Below are 18893 nucleotides of genomic sequence, written 5' to 3'. Positions count from 1 at the left end.
CATATTTCTAAAGATAAGAAAGCTCTTAGAATTTTTTTGTTTAAAACTGACTTCTGCATAACATAACTAATTACTCTTATTACCAGAAGATAAAACTCTGGTAGGTCCAGGGGCCAAATATGTGCATCATAAGACTCTCCAAAGGCTGCAAAGGCTGCCATATAAAAAAAGATAGTATTTTCTTCTGGTTTTGAAAAAAACTGTATTTACTGCCGAACAGTGCAAGGAACATACATCCTATTTAAAAACTGAGTTGCCACTCTTAGAGGGATCCAGGTGAGGTACTTCATCCCTTCTTTGGCCAGAAAAGGGACAGTCAAGTAATTTGGAAGGTCTGCCTAGCCAGTTTGCCCTGAAAAGGAAGCCCTGCCAGAAGGAGGTTACAATAATCTAATTGCGAGACCACCAGGGCATGGACCAGGGTCTTTGACAGTAGGGGCTGAGAGAAATGGATGGATTTTAGCAATATTGTAGAGAAAGAATCTACAGGCCTTGGCTGTGGCCTGGATCTGGGGGATACACAACAGAGAAGAATCAAAAATGAAACCAAGATGCGTTACAGACCGCCCCTTTGGGGCGGCCTGTAAGCGCACCTTTCCCCGGTGTATTGGGGCCTCAGCGGCTAGAACGGTAGCCACTGAGGCCCCGATCCGCCGCTTTCCGGGCCACGGGGAAGCGGCAAAAGGCCGCTTCCCCGCAGCCTGGAAAGGGGTGTCCTTGGGGGCTTCAAGCCCCAAGGACACCCCGCAGTGGTGGGGAGGAGGAGAAAGGGGCCACTTGGCCCCTTTCTCCCTTGCGTTGCTGGGCGCAGCCGTCTGAAGGCTGCGCCCAGTGACTCAAACCAGCGACGCAAACCAGGAAGGAGCTCCGAAACGGAGCTCCTTTCTGCTCCGCGCAAAGGACGCATTAAGCGCCCTCGCGTGGAGCGACGAGTCACGTCCGCGCTGCCCCGTATAGAGGCGGCGCGGTCGTGACGTCGTCATGGCGGCCCCCATGTGGAAAGGGTGCCGCCATTTTGTATGGACTCAGTCCGTACTAGGGTTAGGGGGTGCAGAAGCACCGCCCCTTCCTAACCCTAGTACGTACCGAGTCTGTACGTAAAGGCCCGTTTGTAATGGGCCCAAGACTGCAGGCTTCTTGGTCCAGTCGAATAGAGATGTGGTCAACAGAAAGAGAAAAGGAGTATTGAAGAGTCGACTTAGGTGGGAAAGACAAGAAGCTCTGTTTTGGACATATTGAGCTTCAAGTGTCGATGCCGCATCCACTGAGAGACAGCTGTAAGACAAGATGAAACTTGCTGTTCAAGACCCGGAGAAAGGTCAGGGGTGGAAAGATATAGCTGAATGTCATTGGCATACAAATGATAGGAAAAGCCAAAAGAACTATGAGTTTTCCTAGGGACAATGTGTAGAGAGAAAACAAAAGGGGATCCAAATCATAGCCCTGAGGAACTCCAACAGATAAGGGAACAGAGGACGGGGTCCGACCACCTGTGATCACTACGAAAGATCTAGCTGACAAATAAGATCTAAACCAGTCAAGAACAGAGTCCGAGAACCCAAGGTCAGAAAGTATGTCAGCTACAAGACAGTGATCAATGGTGTCAAAGGCCGCAGACAAATCAAGAATGAGAACAGAGTAAAGGCCATTCACCTTGGCCCGTAAAAGATTATCCGAGATCTTAGTGAGAACCGACTCTGTAGAATGCCGTGGGTGGATATCGGACTGAAAAGGATCGAGAATATAGTTGGCTTCAAGAAACTCAAGACAGTGAGAGTAAATGACTCATTCCAAAACCTTAGAAAGAAAAGGAAGAAGAGAAATCAGATGACAGCTAGACAAAGAAGAGGGGTCAAGAGAAGTTTTTTTCAGAATGGGGGGAAACTAAAGCATGTTTGAAGACTGTAGGGAAAGAACCAGTAGAGAGAGATTAAAGATATAGAGAAGCGAGGGAAGAAAAGAGGGAGCTATAGAAATTAGAAGACGAGTAGGAATTGGATCAAGAGAACAAGTTGCAGGTTTGGAAAAGTTCAGCAGTGTAGAGAGTTCATCCAAAGAAACAGGAGGAAACATAGAAATTATTTTAGGTGAGAGCGATAGAAGATTAGTAGCAGAAGAAAAATCGGGAGGAACTATCTCAGAGTGAATAGTGGTAATCTTTGAGATTAAATAGTTAGCAAAATCATTAGGAGAGAATGATGAAGAGACAAGGAGGAGAACAAACGCTGCGGGCGCCTCTCATTGGTGCAAATCAATGGTTTATAATAATTCTGTTTTGCCATGGACAGGGCTCATGAAAAAGAAGAAAGAATAAATTTGCAGTGAATAAAATTAGCCCACTCCCTGGACTTTTTCCAAAGGCGTTCGGCTGCTCGAGAGCAGGACCAGAGAAACCTAACACTGGGGGTAATCCAGGGCTGAGGTCTAGTCACAGAGAAAGACGCGTGTACCAAGACAGGGGCAAAACTGTCAAGAGTTGAAGAAAGAGTGGAGTTAAATAAAGACATTTCTGAATCAGCAGAGTCCCCAAGATTTAGAGAAGAGAAAGATGAATCCAAGGTCTGATTGAGATGGTTAGAGTTAACAGATTGAAGATCACGAAAATAGCGTTGAACAGTATGACGAGGAAGTGGAGTATAAGTAAGAGTAAAAGAGATTAAATGATTATCAAATAATGGAAAGTCAAATGCCGTGTAGTCAGAAATGACACACTTTGCAGCAAAAACTAGGTCAAGACAGTGACCGAGAGCATGAGTTAAAGAGTTGGAATGTGGTTGAAGACCAAAAGAAGCTAAGAGAGAGCTAAAGCAAGATGTACCATACCTTAACTCTTATTTTTTTAAAAATGAAACATTCCTTTCTCTGAGTAGAGTGGTGAAAGGCAAAAACTTAGGGCCCGAACAGACAGGCCAAAATAAAGCTGCTTCAGGTCACTTTGGAAGTGTGCTGTTTAAATGATACATGGGTCCTAAGGACTGGAGTGCAGCTTTGGCACAGCTTCTGGCCTCTTAAGATGTGTGTGTCATTTAAACAGCATACCTCCAAAGTGACCCAAAGCAGATTTATTTTGGCCTGTCTGTTCAGGGCCTTAGTCTGTCCTAGGAAAAACTAAAAGAAGCACTGACACCACCACTCCACTCTTTCCACTGTTGCACCATTTCTGGCCTTTTTGAATGTCTAGATGGGAAAGCGGTGGTGGTGGCAGCTCTTTGGCACTTCCCCTCACAGGCATGCCAAGAGTCACACTGGAGATTGGTACTTTTTAAAAGCTCCTCCGGGACAGTCTAAAGTCTTGCCTTCAGCCACTCTACTCAGAGAAAGGGATTCCAATTATGTTATTCCAGCAATGAGGAATCAGGCTTTAAGGATTTTAATAAGACATTTGTGTATGTTTGTTGGCTTTTATCACATTAAAATTAGAGGCTGTAATAACTGCTAATGTAGTCACCATTTTATTTGCTTTGCCTTTTCATTATTTTTGATATAACAATAATAATAATAAGTATAATATGTATGTATTTTCTTAGCCCCACCAGTGCCTAGTCAACTCCCTCATACAACACATAGCCACCATTTACTGTAGTTCCCTGCTCATCCATCCAGACTTTAGGGTGAGCACAAACAGATAAGTCTGCTGCAATTCTGTAAGTTCTTTGGCATTGTTTTCCTTTGCTTCGTCCTTTACATCCTTCATTACATGCCCCTACGTTTTACCCTCACCTTATCTATAAATCATAGCGAATTCCATAATTTTGGCCCCAAAATCTGTCCTCAACTTATACATGAAGTTGTCTTATACACAAAGCTATACGGTATGATGAAAACATTACATTAAGACTTGTGAACAGTTTCGGTCACCAGCTTAAATATTAAGAAAGGCTCCAGTTCAGAATACAATGATTTACAATTCTTCAATGTTATATAGCTGCATAAAACGAAAATGATTTCTGGATGGCTCCTTCAGCTTTCTTATTATTCATTAAATCAGTGTACTCCTTCAAGTCAAAGACACTGACATGAAGACAGTCTTGGCATCTAGATAAACAGCCAGCCCAACCTAATGTAATTTACTCAAAAGCCACCCATTTATTTGGGTAGGGCTTCATTTCAAGTAAGGCTGTTAAGGATTACTTGCACAGGAACTGAAGCACACATAACTCTTACGTTCTGAACATGCTCAACAGTTCAAGCAGCAGAAATATTTATTTCTGTGTGTGTGCGTGCCTTCAAATCACTGTCGGCTTATAGCAACCCCATGGATTTCATTGGGTTCTCTTAGATAAGCAATACAAGGTGGTTTGCCATTGCCTTCCTCTGAAATATACCCTACAGTGCCTAGTATTTCTTGGTGGCCTCCCATCCAAGTACTAACCAGGGCTTTTTGGAAGACTTTTTGTGTTTTCTTTCCCCGTCCTTGGATAGATAGGGATTTCCTGCATGCAAGCTCCTCTCTCTCTCTCTCTCTTTTTTTTTTTTTTTTCCCCTCCCATTCAAACTAAACATGTGATTTAGGTCACTCTCCCTTTGGGACTAACTGATACTCTCAAACATTTTCAACTGAACTGTTGGTTTCCATCTTCCTCCTCTCTCAACTTTCTTTGGAAAGCTGATGAGATAAAGATTTCTTTTTACCTTAACATTAGCTAGATTAGGATACAGCTTCTATGTAAATATAGATTAAAGCCAGTAGTAAAGTTTTGTTTTAAACTACAAGCTACGTGTCTGTTGTTTTGAGTCACTCTCAGTTCTTAGGGACAAAGAACTGAGTTAGACAAAGGCATATTTCTGCTACTCTGCTTGGCTATGATATTTTTGATATTTAAATATTTTTGTTTCCTTTACAAAGGCTGAAGCCTTAGGAAACTTAAATTACCCTACAGGGATGACCCTGTTTAGCTTCCCAGATCAAAGAGGATCTGGTCCTTTAGAGTATTTAGACCCATATATTTATATGCTTCCCTATAATAACATTGTCAGGACATCTTACAATAAAATTCAGCAACAAAACCAGAATTTAAGGGAAATAAGTGTAAAACAGCAACTTAATAAGTGGTACACTTGGTCCTCCTTATCCACGGATTTTTTATCCACAGATTCAAGCATCCCACAGCTTGAAAATATTCCGAAAAGTATAAATTCCAAATAGCAAACCTGTATTTTCCATTTTATTTAAGGGACACCATTTTGCTCTGGCATTATATTTAATGAGACTTGAGCATCAACAAATTTTGTTATCCACTGGGAATCCTGGAATCAAACCTCAACGGATAACAAGGTCCTACTATAAAACTCCAGCAGACTAAGACAATAACTATAAAAGGCTAAAATGCTTGAGATGATCAACTTTCAACTCATGTTGACCAAAGACCTTCTCCTGGAGGACCTAGAGATTCCTAGAGAGGGGTTCTCTCAGGTTAAAAAGTCCTGTTTCTTTATTTGCCTTTTCCCCATTTTCACTAAGATCCTGTCCCTCTAACCCCAGCAAATGTGGAGGGCCAACTGTACTTGCCCATGTCACCTTATGGAACATTTCACCAGTCCTCCATATAATTATGGCCATAAACTCTCCTCTGGTATTGCTTAAATTGAAGAAGGACTTCCCCCTGGCAACCAGGGTGGGAATCCTGCAGCCCTCCAAATGCTATTGAACGGCAATCTCCCTGTAGACAGAACAGATGGTAAGGAATGCCGAGGACTGCAATCTAACCACATGATCCCCTGTTCTAAAGCCAGTATTTTTCTATGGAGGACTTTTTTCATCTTTATTGACTTCTCTCTCATGGAAGTGGATGGAGAGAGATATCTCACCAACTGCATCTCCTCCATACAGTCTTGATACTAAATTCAGCAAAGTTGCCAGTTTGGTCCATCATTGGCTAAACACAATGAAGTTCTGACTTCAGTTTAAGACATCCATGGATGTCTTGGAAATCTGAAATAAGAATAGATGGTCTGTCACTGTTGCAGACTTTTAACACAGATTACCTGTTGTTATTCATTATTATTGTTAATTATTAATTGCTTATGTTGATTTTTATAATTTACATATGTTGATCTGCCTTTCCTACTGGGCTTGCAACTTTCAATGTTCCTCAATGTTCATTAGAACCCAGAAATCCAGTGATGACAAATGCTGGGCATTGTGATGCCAGAACTAGCAAGTACTATACAGTAGTAAAAGGTATTTTAAATTAGAAAAGCCACATAAAGCACCACCTAAAGCCCATCTGATCTCAAGTGCAAAGCAGGATCAGGCCTGGTTAATATTTGCATAGGAGACCACCAATGAATACCAGGTACTGTAGGCTATATTTCAGGGGAAGAAATAGGCCAAACCTTCTCAGCATATTTTTGTCTAATAAAAGCCTATTCAAATCATGTAGTTACTGTAAGTTGACAGGTGTCTCGAAGGTGCACACACACATTTGGTGCTAGAGTAAGGGCTTCTAAAAAAAGTCCTCAGACTTTTAAAGTTTGAAATTGACCATTCTTTTCCAGGAAATATTTATATGTGTAATATTAACTAAGGAATAAAGTTTGTTTAATATGTATACAAATTTATGTTGTATAATATAATGCTTCTTAGATAATATATTTTACAAACAATTTGATATAAGGCATCCATGCATATATAGTGCAGCCTTGTCCTACGCGGGGGATTCGTTCCGGACCCACACACACACACACATAAGCCAAATAGCGTGTAAGATCAAGCCCCATTCAACTGAATGGGGCTCGTGCTGGCAGCACACACACCATTCATTCTCCTGGCACGCAGCTTCCACATAAGCTGGAAGCGCACCTTCGTATGGGGCACCCGCCTATAGTGCGGGCGCACTGTATATGATTCCATAAATTTTCAGTCTGTGCCCTGACTGTAATTATTACTACAGTAAATATGTATTGCCCCTGAACTTTTAAGAGCTCCTGGAGAAGGCTATATAAATATTTCTAGGCCAAAAAGAACTGGGCGTATTTGAGAAACAAAATCTTTGTCACATCCTGAGACTTCAGGTGCATCTACACTGTAGAATTAATGCAGTATGATCCCACTTGAACTGCCATGGCTCAATTCTGTGGAAACCTGGGATTTGTAATTTTGTCAGGCACCAGAACTCTGGCAGAGAAGACTAAAGACCCTGTAAAACTACAAACCCCAGGATTCTGTAGGATGGAACTACAGCACTTACAAGTGACATGAAACTGCATTATTTCTACAGTGCCGGTGTACCCTGACTGCATCCACACTACAGAAATAATCCAGTTTGACATTGCTTTAACTTTCATGGCTCCAGCTTATGGAATTCTAGGATTTGTAGTTTGCTGTGGCACCAGAGCTCTTTGAGAAGACTAAATAGCTCACAGAACTACAATTCCCAGAGTTCCATAGCACTGACCCGTGGCAGTTAAAGCCATGTTAAACCAGATTATTTCTGTAGTGCGGACGCAGCTAAAGTCTCTCCCTTTCACACTGGTATTATTTAACCACCTTCCTGCAGATTCTAGTCATTATTTGCAAAATACAAATTATACAAATAAATGGAAATACTGCATTTTTTATTGAAATGTCTTTCACCAGCTGATTCATGTAAACATAGATTCGTTTAATAAACATTTCTAAGGTTTAGGGTATATTTATAAAAGTGTACAATTTTTGCTGCATTAAAGATTGATGTTTTATGCACTGGCTGGTATGGTGAGCTGCTTGGAACAGGATTATGGGAAAGTTGCCCTTGAACATGTTTGTATTTGCTCTCAGGGGCCTCACTACAGGGGTAGTGAGGGGCTGTGTCCCCCAAACATCTTTCTTTTGGCAGAAACTGGCTATGGTGTTCACCTGTAGCTGATGTGTGCCTTCAATTCATTTCCATCTTGAAGGAACACTCATGGGGTTTTCTTGGCAGGATTTGTTCAGAGAAGGTTTGCTACTGCCTTCCTCTGAGGAGGCTGAGAGAAAGTGACTTGCCCACGGTCACCCAGTGTATTTTATGGCTAAGCAGGGAATCGGACCCTGATCTCCAGAGTCACAGCCCAATGTTCAAACCACTACGCCATGCTGAATTTCACCTCCTAAGGGTGATCACCTGCAAACCTTTAAAACACTGAAGAGATGGTGTGAAAGTTGTTGGTGTGGTCCAGAATTTTAATGTTTTCAGACAGCATTTTATGCCCAGGATGGTTTATAAAGTGTTCTGCTACTGCTGATTTTTCTGGCTGACCCCCCACCCTGAGGCCTTGCCATTCAACGACAGAACAACACACAGATTAACGTAGAAATCAATCCTCCCAACCCAGGGTCACACTGTATACCCAACTCTCTTCCATGCCAGCGTTTTCTGAAGATGCCAACCATGGATACTGGCAAAACGTCAGGAATAGACTGTTCTACAACATAGAGCCCAAAAACCCCACAAAAAACTATGGATGCTGGCCATGAAAACCTTCGACATCACAAAAAGGATAGTGGTTTTTGCCCCTAAGGCCAGTGAATGTGGAGGGACCATTGTAGCCTCGCTGCTTTTGTCCGAGTTGTGGACAAGTGGCAGCCCCTCAGATGTGTTTGGATTGCCATTGCACCAAAACAGCCAATGGTGCAATGTGTTATGTGAGTTATAGGAACTGCAGCCCACAAACTCTGGAAGGCTATGGTCCTTCATCCCTAACCCCACTGAATGTGGAGGAATCGCTGTGTATTTGTGTGTGTGGGGGGGGGGGGGGTTCAATTCAAAAGTTTCACTCTGTGTGTGTGTGAAAAAATCAATATTTTAAAATTAAAAAATATTATTGTAATTTTTTCTTTAAAAACATACAAGATCTTACCACCTCTTCAGTGTAGCCCCACGAAACTATGTCCATGGAAATACATTTAATATTGAAATACATTTGACATTTGATGTTTTTAATTTACCACCTGCTTATTTTAGCTAACTCTATCTCGTATTACTATCTGTTGTCGTATATGTATTTTGTAGAACGTACGCCATTGGCAGGCTTCATTTTTATCAACTGTATTGTTTCTATGTACAGCGCTGCGTAAATCTACAGCGCTATATAAATAAAGTATGATGATAATAATAGTAATATAAGATTGTAATTTAAATGTATAATTTTAGTTTTGCTAGACAGTCATTTTGCTAGTGTACTACTGGCTAAAGAGTGGGGTATATGTTGTCATTATTATTACTATGATAATGTAAGGTGTCACTGAATGCAGTGGTAACAGAAACCTTGCCATGGCATAGACTGCTATGTTGGAATTGTGATTCATGGGCGAGACAGAGCATAAATCCCAAGGGTTCTGTGTGGTGTGGTCCTGGGAAGAGGTTTCCTCAACCCTCCACCTCCAAACCCCCCAAAACCCCCAGTCAGTCTCCTCCTGTTTACCTGGAACTCCAGCCCATAAATCACTGGGGCGTCGTCCTCCATGGCTGCTCAGAACCAGAGGCCAGACTGGCTCATTGAACAATAGACAGAATGTGGGGGGAAGGGGAAAAACGCAAAGCCTAGTACAGCGGCCCTCTTCGCTTTCCGTCTTTCTCTTCCACTTCCGGGAAGACAAAAGGAGACGCTCTAGCTACGCTGAGGAGGAGGTGGACCAAAGAGGAACTTGGATTCTAGGTGCGCATGCGCACTAGACAGCGGGGGGGGGGTGCAGTTGTGGTACCTGTCGCCGGGTCGTTTTGGCGGTTTGGCTCTCGCTCCATTGGAAGGAGGTGAGGCGCGCGCGCGCTCTCGGGAGGGGGAGGGGGAAGGAGGGAGGAGGAGCAGGTCCTTCCCTGTTCGCTCCCTTTGGAGGCCCCCCCCCCCCCGCGCAAGGGGAAACAGTCCACCAAGAAAGTGTTGGCGCTTCTGAGAGCCACTTGGGTCTGGCTCTGGCCAGGGAGGGCTCCTCCTCCATGGCAGGGGCCTCGTTAGGGCAGGGGTCACATAGAATCATATAGAATCATAGTGTCACCATCATCACCACCACCGCCTTTCCCATCCCACACCGAACAGGACCAGAAGCTCCAAAACACACTGCAGAAATAGCCCCCTTTGAGCCTCAAGGCCAGGGGATTCTGGGAAGTGTAGTTTTTGTGAGGCTGCATTGAGCCTTCTCTCTCTGTCAGAGAGAGCCCTGGTGCCACAGTAAACTACAACTCCCAGGACTCCCTAGCACTGCTGACCCAGGGCAGTTAAACAAGTCTCAGTCTGTATTACGTATTTCTGCCCTGAATGTTTGTGTGTTTGTGTGTGTGCTAATATTACACATAAATCATCACTCCCCTGTATCACCGAGTGTAATGGCAATAATAAATAAATATTGTTATTATTATTTAAATTATTATTTATTTATTATGAATGTCTGTCTGTGTGTGTGTGTGTGTGTGTGTGTGTGTGTGTTAATGTTACACCTAAACCATTATTCTCCTGTATCACTGAGTGTAATGGCAGTAGGCGTGACATAAACAGCCAGCAGAATTAAAAACTATACCTGTCAATAACAGTATCATACAGACACCCAAATGTATTTATTACTATTCTTATTATTTACAGTATTTATACCCTGCCCTTCAGCCCTAAAGGCTCTCAGATCAGCTTACTATTATTGTTATTATTATTGTTATTATTATTATTAATTAGATGGTTCCTTGGCCTCAGGCTTACAATCTCAAAAGACATGACACAAAAGGAGAAGGGGATGAGGTCCATTGGTTCTTCTCTCCCTCTGAGCCTGGACCAAGGCAGATGGACCGGAGAGAGGGAGGGAGGGCCCTTCTTCTTGCGTACTCTACTATATACTTTAAAAAAAATTAAAAACCCTTGGGCCTCTCCTTTCTCCTCTGACTAAGCCTCACCCCATTGACCCCCATCTCCTCACTGTTTCAAAGGGACGCCACAGCCCATTTCTGCCAAAAGACAGGTATTTGAGGAGCTGTGGCATCACACACAGCCCCTAGAGTCACCCCAAATGTCTCTGAGGAAGTAGACTTTAGTCTACGAAAGCTCATGCTCCCAACTTCTTTCTTTACGTTAGCCTCAAAGGTGCCACAAGATCTCCCTATAGACCTAGTGACACCACTGCTCCATGACGTGAAAATAAATAACTATATAAGTAAATCTCTACACATAGAAAACAAGTGTGTAAGGGAGAAGAGCTGGGCTAGATTCCTCTTCCTTCCTATCTGCTTCTCTTTATGCAAGACTATACTTTGTTGCATTTCTGGCTTTTTATGAAGCACTTTTAGTGGTGTAGCCCAGAGTGGTGTAGTGATTTCAGCACTGAATTCTGGAGACCAGGGTTCAAATTCGGCTCAACCGTGTAAACCCACTGGGTGAGGTTGAGCAAGTCGCACACTCTCAGCCTTGGGAAGGCAATGACAAACCTCCTTTGAACCAATCTTGCCAAGAAAACCCCAGGATAGGTTTGTCTTAGGGTCACTACATTGCCTTCAGGCTATGTGAATAAGGTACCGGTATATTGTTTTTGTGCACCCTCAAATCATTTCTGACTTATTGCAACCCTAGGTCGACCCTATCAAGGGGATTTCTTGGCACAGTTTGTTCAGAGGAAGTTTGCTGTTGCCTTCCACTGAGCCTGAGAGAGTGTGACTTACTCAAGGCCATCCAGTGGGTTTCATAGCTGAGCTGGGAATCAAACCCTAGTCTCCAGAGCCGTAGTCTAACACTCAAACCACTACACCACATTGTCTCTTAAGGTGTATACAAAACATAAATGAATTTGTGATTAGACTTGGGTCTCATCTCCAGGATATCTCATGGCATGTATACAAATGCAGGTATACCAAAAGCCAAAACATTTCTGGTCCCAAGCGTTTTGGATAAGAAAGACTCAACCTGCAGCAAAAAAGAAAAATAAGGAGAATAAACAGTGAAATGGATTCCAAACTGGAATTGGTCTCAGAATATCTATACACATGTATAAGTCTAGAAATTTTAGTCAAAAAACTGACCCAAAAAACCTGAGTCGACTTATCCATAGGTCAATATAAATACTGTACTTTAATTCTTATATTTTAAAAATGGAACATCCCCTGGTGAAAGGCAAGAGGGCATTCTGCCATGGAAGTACCTCTCTCTATTCTCTCATCCATCTAGCCTTTAGGATAAACATAAACAGTTATGCTCCAGAAATTTTGTACATTCTTTGGCATTGTTTTCCTTTGCTTCATCTTTTACATCCTTTGTTACATGCCCCTAGGTTTTACCCTCGACTTATCCAAGGGTCGTATTAAAATCCATAATTTTGTTCCCAAAACATGCCCTCGACTTATACATGAGGTCGACTTATAGTCGAGCATATAATGAAATACTCCTCTGCCTCCTTTCATCATATTGAAATTAACACCTTATTACAGAAGAAGGCAGTGGCAAACCCCATCTGTCCTTATCTTTCCAAGAAAACCCATAAATCAGAAATGACTTGAAGGCACGCAACAAGAACAACAGTCTTTACAAAACATATGAGCACGTAATTTGTACCATCTTTGTCCATTTTCATCTTCAGGAAAGGCATAACTGCTTTCTCTTCCAAAAAAGAAAAAAGTTAGAAACAGTGAATCCAGACCTAAAAGATAGCAACATTGGATTTGGAAAACTATTTATTCTTCAGTATAGTTGTGATCCTCAGTGAAAGTTACTTTCAGATGAAAGATTATAGGTCCTTCATTATGCTTTCCGAGGCAACGCTCAATTTGTATTGGAATCCCGTCCAGTGTATGTTCTTTTTACACCTCCTTTTGCTTCCTCCTGTCATTTCCTTTGCCATTTTCATAGTATTTTTGGCATGCCCGGCTCCCCATCTCAATAAAGGATCTTTCCATCCTTTAGGCTAGAAGAACAAATATTGGATATTTCTGCAGTTCACCGTAAAAGCATCTCCTTGCTTTAGAGTGACTAGTTGCAAATACCAAAAGCAGATGAGACAAGTCTTATCAGAATCTGTGAATCTTATTTGCAATATATTGGCTTTGTAATGCTGCTGTCTCCATTTCGAAGTCTACTGGCACCATTTGCCGTGATGCTTTGCCAAATAATTTAGAGTGTCTGTTATCTCATTAAAGCTCAAATGGGTAGCAGTGTAGTAACTAAATCCAAAAGGCAGTCCAGGCAGTCAACTGAATATATTTAGTTAGCAGGATGTGTTCTGATTAAATGATACAAATGATTGTGGACTTCAGAGTAGTCTGTGGCCAGATTTATCTTGGAGCAAGCAATCACAAAATGAAGCTGTTGTGTTTTAAGATAGTGAAGAGAGAGTGTGGATGGGATACCTTTGCCAGCTGGACAAATCCACCTCCCAGGCCCTATCCTCTCATGTGATTAGGGTTGCCATAAGTCAGGACCTCCAAACCGGGACAAAAGTAGGACAACATTTTCAAATGTAGGACACACTTTTTAAAATGGAGGACACCCACAAAAATTGATTTTTAAAAAAAAAATTAATATAAACGCATGTTTCTTCGGCATCATCAAAATGGAGGACATTTTGGCATTATTCCTAGACAGATGTACTTCCCTTTCTGGCCAAATCACCCCCAACCTCCATTCCAAAACACACACAACAGCACATTTGGGCATTTCACATGGCTTTACTTAACATGGCCTCTTGCATATTTCAGAGGCTTATTGCATAACCAAACCCCTTGTTGGGTTTAACACTTAGCATGGTTTAACATGGCTATGCATATTGAACATGTCAAGGTGGTTTCACCGTTCTTGCACCAAGTGTACTTCTCAGAAGTGTGTACTTGGTCAAGGGACTTTGGTTTTTCTTCACTGCGCATGAGTTTGTAAAAATCACAGCAACTTATATTGGCCGTGCCTCAGAGAGTATCAATATCACCATCGTCATCATCATCACCATCATTGTCACAACAAGGGAGGCTTGTTAGCATTAAAAGCACAAAAAATACACCAAAACCACACTTTGGAAGGTGACACTCTCTCGGCTTCAGAAGCTGACTCATATCACATCATCATCATCATCACCACACTATCATTGACAAAACAAGGGAGACTTGTTAGCGTTAAAAGCACCAAAAACACACAGAAAAGGCACTTGGGAAAAACGCACTTTAAAATATACACTTTACAAATGCACTTTAAAAACACTTTAAAAATGCACTTTAAAAATAGACTTTAAAAATGCATTTTAAAAAATAGATTTTAAAAATAGACTTTAAAAATGCATTTTAAAAAATAGACTTAAAAATAGACTTTAAAATGCACTTTAAAAAATAAAAAAAATCATACTGGAACTGGCCACTCACTTCTTCCTCCCCCTCCTCCTCCTCCTCTTCATCCTCCTCCTCCCTGGGGCCAAAAAAGGGCAAAGGAAATGGCTCTTTCCTTTGCCCTCTGGCTGCAGCCCAGCCCAACAGAGGAGGAGCTCCTCCTCCGGAGCCTGGCTGGCCAATGGGGGCAAACTGGGGCTGGAACAGCCCCTCCCCCTGCCAGCTCTCACAGGCTCTGGCCTGGAGAAGGGGCGGGCTGTTCAGCCCCAGACTCAGGAGGAGGAAGTCCTCCTCATTAGCCCTGCGTGCGGCCCTGCAAGAGCGAGCAGGGCCAGCGGAAGTGCAGAAGCCTTGTCTTGAAGGGAGGGTAGGGCAAGACAAAGAGCCCTTTCCCCTCCCTCTGGCCCAGAGTCCTCCTCCGCTCCGCCTCCTCTTCTGAGGCTCTGCCTCCTTAAGGGGCCAGCTCCCCTTTTAGGCTGGCGCGCGGCCAGGGTCGTGGAGGAGGAGGCAGAGGAGGAGGAGGTGGGTGGCCAGCCAGCCAGCCGCACGCGGCCCTGCAGGCAAGAGGGACGCACTGGGGGAGGTTGGAGAAGGAGGCGGCTGGCTGGCCGGCCGCATGGGCGGCCGCGGCCAGAGGGAGCGTGCAGGGGGTGGAGGATAAGGAGGAGGCGGAGGAGGAGGCGGACACGGAAGTGGGTGGCCAGGCCATAAAGAAGGCGCGCATGGGGGCGGAGGTGGCTGCAGACGGGGCAGTCCCGCTTTTGGCACGAAACCGGACCGGAACCATGCCAGCACCGACAAAAGCGTGATTGCCCCGCCTGCAGCCATGTTATGGCAGCCCTACATGTAATAGACCAGAAATTTCCAGGATTAGAGAAATGCAAACTTTCTCTCATACTAGGAAAGGAATCCCATCCCTTGTTACCTTTGAGCAGTGACTGAAGGTTATGGGACTTCCACGTATGGGGTCTCGCCAATACCTGATGGAGCTGGTCCTTCAAGCATAGATAAGTCCTGTCATATGTTATTCTCGTGGGATGAGTAGCATATGAACAAAGCAGGCAGTTCAGTTGGGAAGCTGGTCCTCCAAAGCTGGGTAAGTCTCCACACACACTGCATGACTTTCCAATGCAGAGTAAATGGTGGATAAACTGCCTTTACTCCATATACTGACTCAGTCCCTTCCTCCATGGTGAAAGATAAAATGGGTGTTGAGGAAGAGGCTTGTCATAGGCCGTGCCTGTTGAGGTTATCCAGCCCTCCATATTAGTCCCTGGGGACTATATGGTATTTGGAACCAGTCTAGTTCCCCACTTCTGATACAGGGGATAGTTTCCCTTATTTTTTCTTCCATGTGTCTACACCCAACCAGAGTTTCCTGTTGGCATCATAGCCCATTACAGTGCAAAGCCTGCAACCACAGAAAGCGCTAAATAAATTGTCACTTATACCTTGAGTCAGTGGTATGATTTTCAGTTTAGACCAGAAGGTGTCCAGCAGATTTGTCCTCCCTGACATCCTTGGGTACAACTGATAGGTTTGCTTTTGGGAATTTATATCTATTTTTAACTTTTTTCAAACCATGGATGCTTGAATCCATGGATAAAAAAAATCCACGAATACGGAGGCCTGACTGTAAATTCCTTTTGGGGCAGGGTGCAGGTGGCTATCCTCTTGCCCTTGTGCTCCATCCACAAAAACCTCTGGACCCAGTAACTATCAAGTGAGAAGAGGGGGAGGTGATCAAACCATGAAGATGCATCTGTGCTGTGCTCCATTTGAGAGCACCCTGTCATTTCTTTCCCCTGCTGACTTAACACCCAACTTCTTGTCAATGGTTTGAATTGCTTTCCTCCTTTTTCCACCAGTAAGCAACTGCAGCAAGGACCTCTCCCAGGGTATATACTTTCCAGGTGGTAGGAGGGTATAGAACTGTGCATGTGGACCTATGCACACATGTATGACCTCAGCCCATGTCTTTTATTTCATCATTCTAAATGAAAATATTCCATAATCCATTTTCCCAGGAAAAAAAGACATCAAAAAAGCAGGGAGGGTTTTTAAAAATTATTTTTCCCCAGGCCTGCACATCTCTTAAGTTTGCACAGAGTGCCCAAGACTATATAAGAGTGCACGAAATGGAGAAAGCTAATCAACAAAATTCCCACAGAAAAATAAATCTTTTAAATATAAATCTTTTAAAATTAGATTAATAATGGCTTTAGACGCACTAATGTTATTTCCATCCTTTTGCTATTCATCTTACTATCCTGGTTATCCTGGTATACATGGCGGGTTATAAACCGCCACTTTGAGGCGGTCTGCCGCTGCCGCCGTTTGCTCCGTGCGGGAGCCGCAGCAGCCACACCGCGCGGCTCCCGCACAGACCGAAAAAGAAGCTCCAAAATGGAGCTTCTTTAAGCGGTGCCTCTATAACGTCGCGAGGCGCCAGAGGCGGACTCGCGACGTCAAAGATGCCGTGACACGTGCGGACGCACAGCGTCCAATACGTAAACATGGGGGCCCCCATGTGGAAGGGGCGCCGCCATGTTGTACGTATGGAATACGTACTAGGGTTAGGGGGTGCGGAAGCACCGCCCCTTCCTAACCCTAATACGTATTCCATACGTATTTTTTGACGGTTTGTAACCCGCCCATGTATTTTACAGACAATTATAATCAGCCGTCTGGTGCTTATTCTTTTAGATGCTGAAGTCTCGAGAACAATAGATCAGCACTTTTAACAAAAGTGCCCCATCAACTATCTTGAGAGGGCAGACATCACTTCTGTCACACTGTGTGAAGCTGACCAACCACAAGCTCAGCCAGCCAGCAATAGCAGGTACATTTCTATACCGCTTATCAGTACACTTAAGCACTCCCTGAGCGGTTTACAATGTGTAAGCTAATTGCCCCCAACAAGCTGGGTCCTCATTTTAGCAACCTCAGAAGGATGCTAGGCTGAGTTGACCCTGAGCCCCTGGCTGGTATTGAACTCACAACCTTGTGATTTGTGAGTGGCTGCAGTACAGACATTTAACCACTGCGCTACCAGAGCCATCATTTATTTGTTCTAGCTATTCAATATACTTCTCTTCTTCCACCACATTTTTAAAGTCCTGTTTTTTCTGAGTGTTCTTTCTCATTATCTCCTCCTGCTCTTGTCCTCCTCCTCATTTCTCCATCTTTTCCCTAACCCTCTTTATTTATATTATGTTTGTCTCTGTGCAGGTACGTCCCCCAAAATTCTGCCCCTGCATCACTCATGGTAATATTAGAGCCAATCCTGTTGGGGCCTAAACTGCCCAGTGATGGCTGCAATTTCAGGATTTCTGATCAACTCTGCTCCTGAGTACTTGCAGGTCATTGTACTCAGGCTGTCTCCTTTCTCATTGCAAATTAGTAAGCCAGGATGAGCAGAGCTTGCTGTACCAAACAGGGATGAGGGGTGTGTGTGTGTGTGTGTATTCCCAACAGAAAATTTGGTATACCGCAGAAAAGAAGCGCAGTTTAATATGTTTCGGCATAGTTTTCATTCAAACTAACAATATGGACAGGTGAAATGAAACAGGTCAGGTAATCCTTGTAGATGCAAACAAAAACATTTTGAACCTTCTTGAGATCACTTGAAAGCTTCTTCCACAGGCATCCAAGGATCATTTTTAAAATTTCACCAGCCTCCACTATTCATATGATTTCCATTTTGGTGGCCACATTTACAGATCTGTGCTTCTTTAATATGCTGAGAGTAACTGTTGGGGCAGCTTATCTGCTTTCTCCTTTTCTCTCTGTTTTGCTATTCATACATGCTCAGTGGCTACTGTCAAACTGCAGAATTAATACTGTTTGGCACTGCTTTAACTGCTGTGGCTCTGTTCTGTGGAATCTTGGGGTCTGTAGTTTGTTGTGGCACCAGAACTCTCTGACAGAGAAGGCTAAATATCTCACAAAACATGATGCCATGGAAGTATAGATGCACCCAGTAAGGGAAATAGTAAGCATTACATTGTTTACCGCCCACATTCTCCTGTAAACTGACACAGAAACTGTGTTTTCTCAGCCTTCCCTTACCATCCTTCCAGTAATAATAATACTTTAAAAACTTACAACTAGACAGGAAACAAGGAGGAAAATTACCAGCTTGTAAGATGAAGGGAATACTGTGGATATAGTATATCTTGATTTCAGTAAGGCCTTTGACAAAGTTCCCCATGACATTCTTGCAAACAAGCTTGTAAAATGTGGGCTAGACAAGGCAACTGTTACCTGATAAAGGGGTACTGGCAACCTGCTACAATAAAAGTAAGTATAATTTGAAGATTTCTATTTGCCGCTGTTCTTCCTGTAAGACTTCTTACTTCCCACAAGGTAGCTTCTTATCTGGCAGGATGTATATGATATGAAAATGCTTGTCTGTAAATGAACTTGTTTACTGTTTGTATTCAAAACAATCCCACTGAAGGGAATTTTAGCTCAGTTTAGTTTAGTTTTAATTCTAATAACTATGCTGAGCATGTTTGGGCTTGGGCCATTCCCTCCTGTTTATAGACATCATATATATCCTCAAGACCAATGACTTGGATGACAGAATTGGGGGCATACTCATCAAATTTGCAGATGACACCAAATTAGGAGGAATAGCTAATACTCCAGAGG

The 18893-nt window shown here is 43.2% G+C and overlaps 2 protein-coding genes across 6 annotated transcripts in view; one reads left to right on the top strand and one right to left on the bottom strand.

The window, feature by feature from the left end:
• The window catches only part of LOC149311424 (EARP-interacting protein homolog), a 96890-nt gene extending 87302 nt beyond the window's left edge, over positions 1-9588 (bottom strand). Inside the window, exons 1-2 of one of the 3 annotated variants that reach the window (XM_089531030.1) lie at positions 9385-9587; positions 5809-5932 (exon numbers count right to left, since the gene is read on the bottom strand). In XM_089531030.1, coding sequence (XP_089387156.1) covers positions 5809-5826 — 18 coding nt within the window. In that variant the 5' untranslated portion in view covers positions 5827-5932; positions 9385-9587. Of the gene's footprint in view, positions 1-5808; positions 5933-9384 lie in introns of all 3 variants that reach the window. The other 2 variants (XR_016281794.1, XM_089531029.1) reach the window with 2 other exon arrangements.
• Positions 9589-9610: 22 nt separating this feature from the next.
• LOC149311423 (trafficking protein particle complex subunit 12-like) overlaps positions 9611-18893 on the top strand; it is a 72430-nt gene continuing 63147 nt past the window's right edge. Inside the window, exons 1-2 of one of the 3 annotated variants that reach the window (XM_089531025.1) lie at positions 9611-9713; positions 16944-17079. The gene's annotated coding sequence lies outside the window, so the exon portion shown is untranslated. Of the gene's footprint in view, positions 9714-16943; positions 17080-18519; positions 18540-18893 lie in introns of those variants that run through there. The other 2 variants (XM_089531026.1, XM_089531027.1) reach the window with 2 other exon arrangements.

This window comes from Sceloporus occidentalis, unplaced genomic scaffold (genome assembly GCF_023333645.1).
Source record: "Sceloporus occidentalis isolate IW3139 unplaced genomic scaffold, rSceOcc1.0.p SCAF_6, whole genome shotgun sequence".
Classification (NCBI taxonomy): Eukaryota; Metazoa; Chordata; class Lepidosauria; order Squamata; family Phrynosomatidae; genus Sceloporus; species Sceloporus occidentalis.
This window is presented reverse-complemented; position numbering and strand designations above follow the sequence as displayed.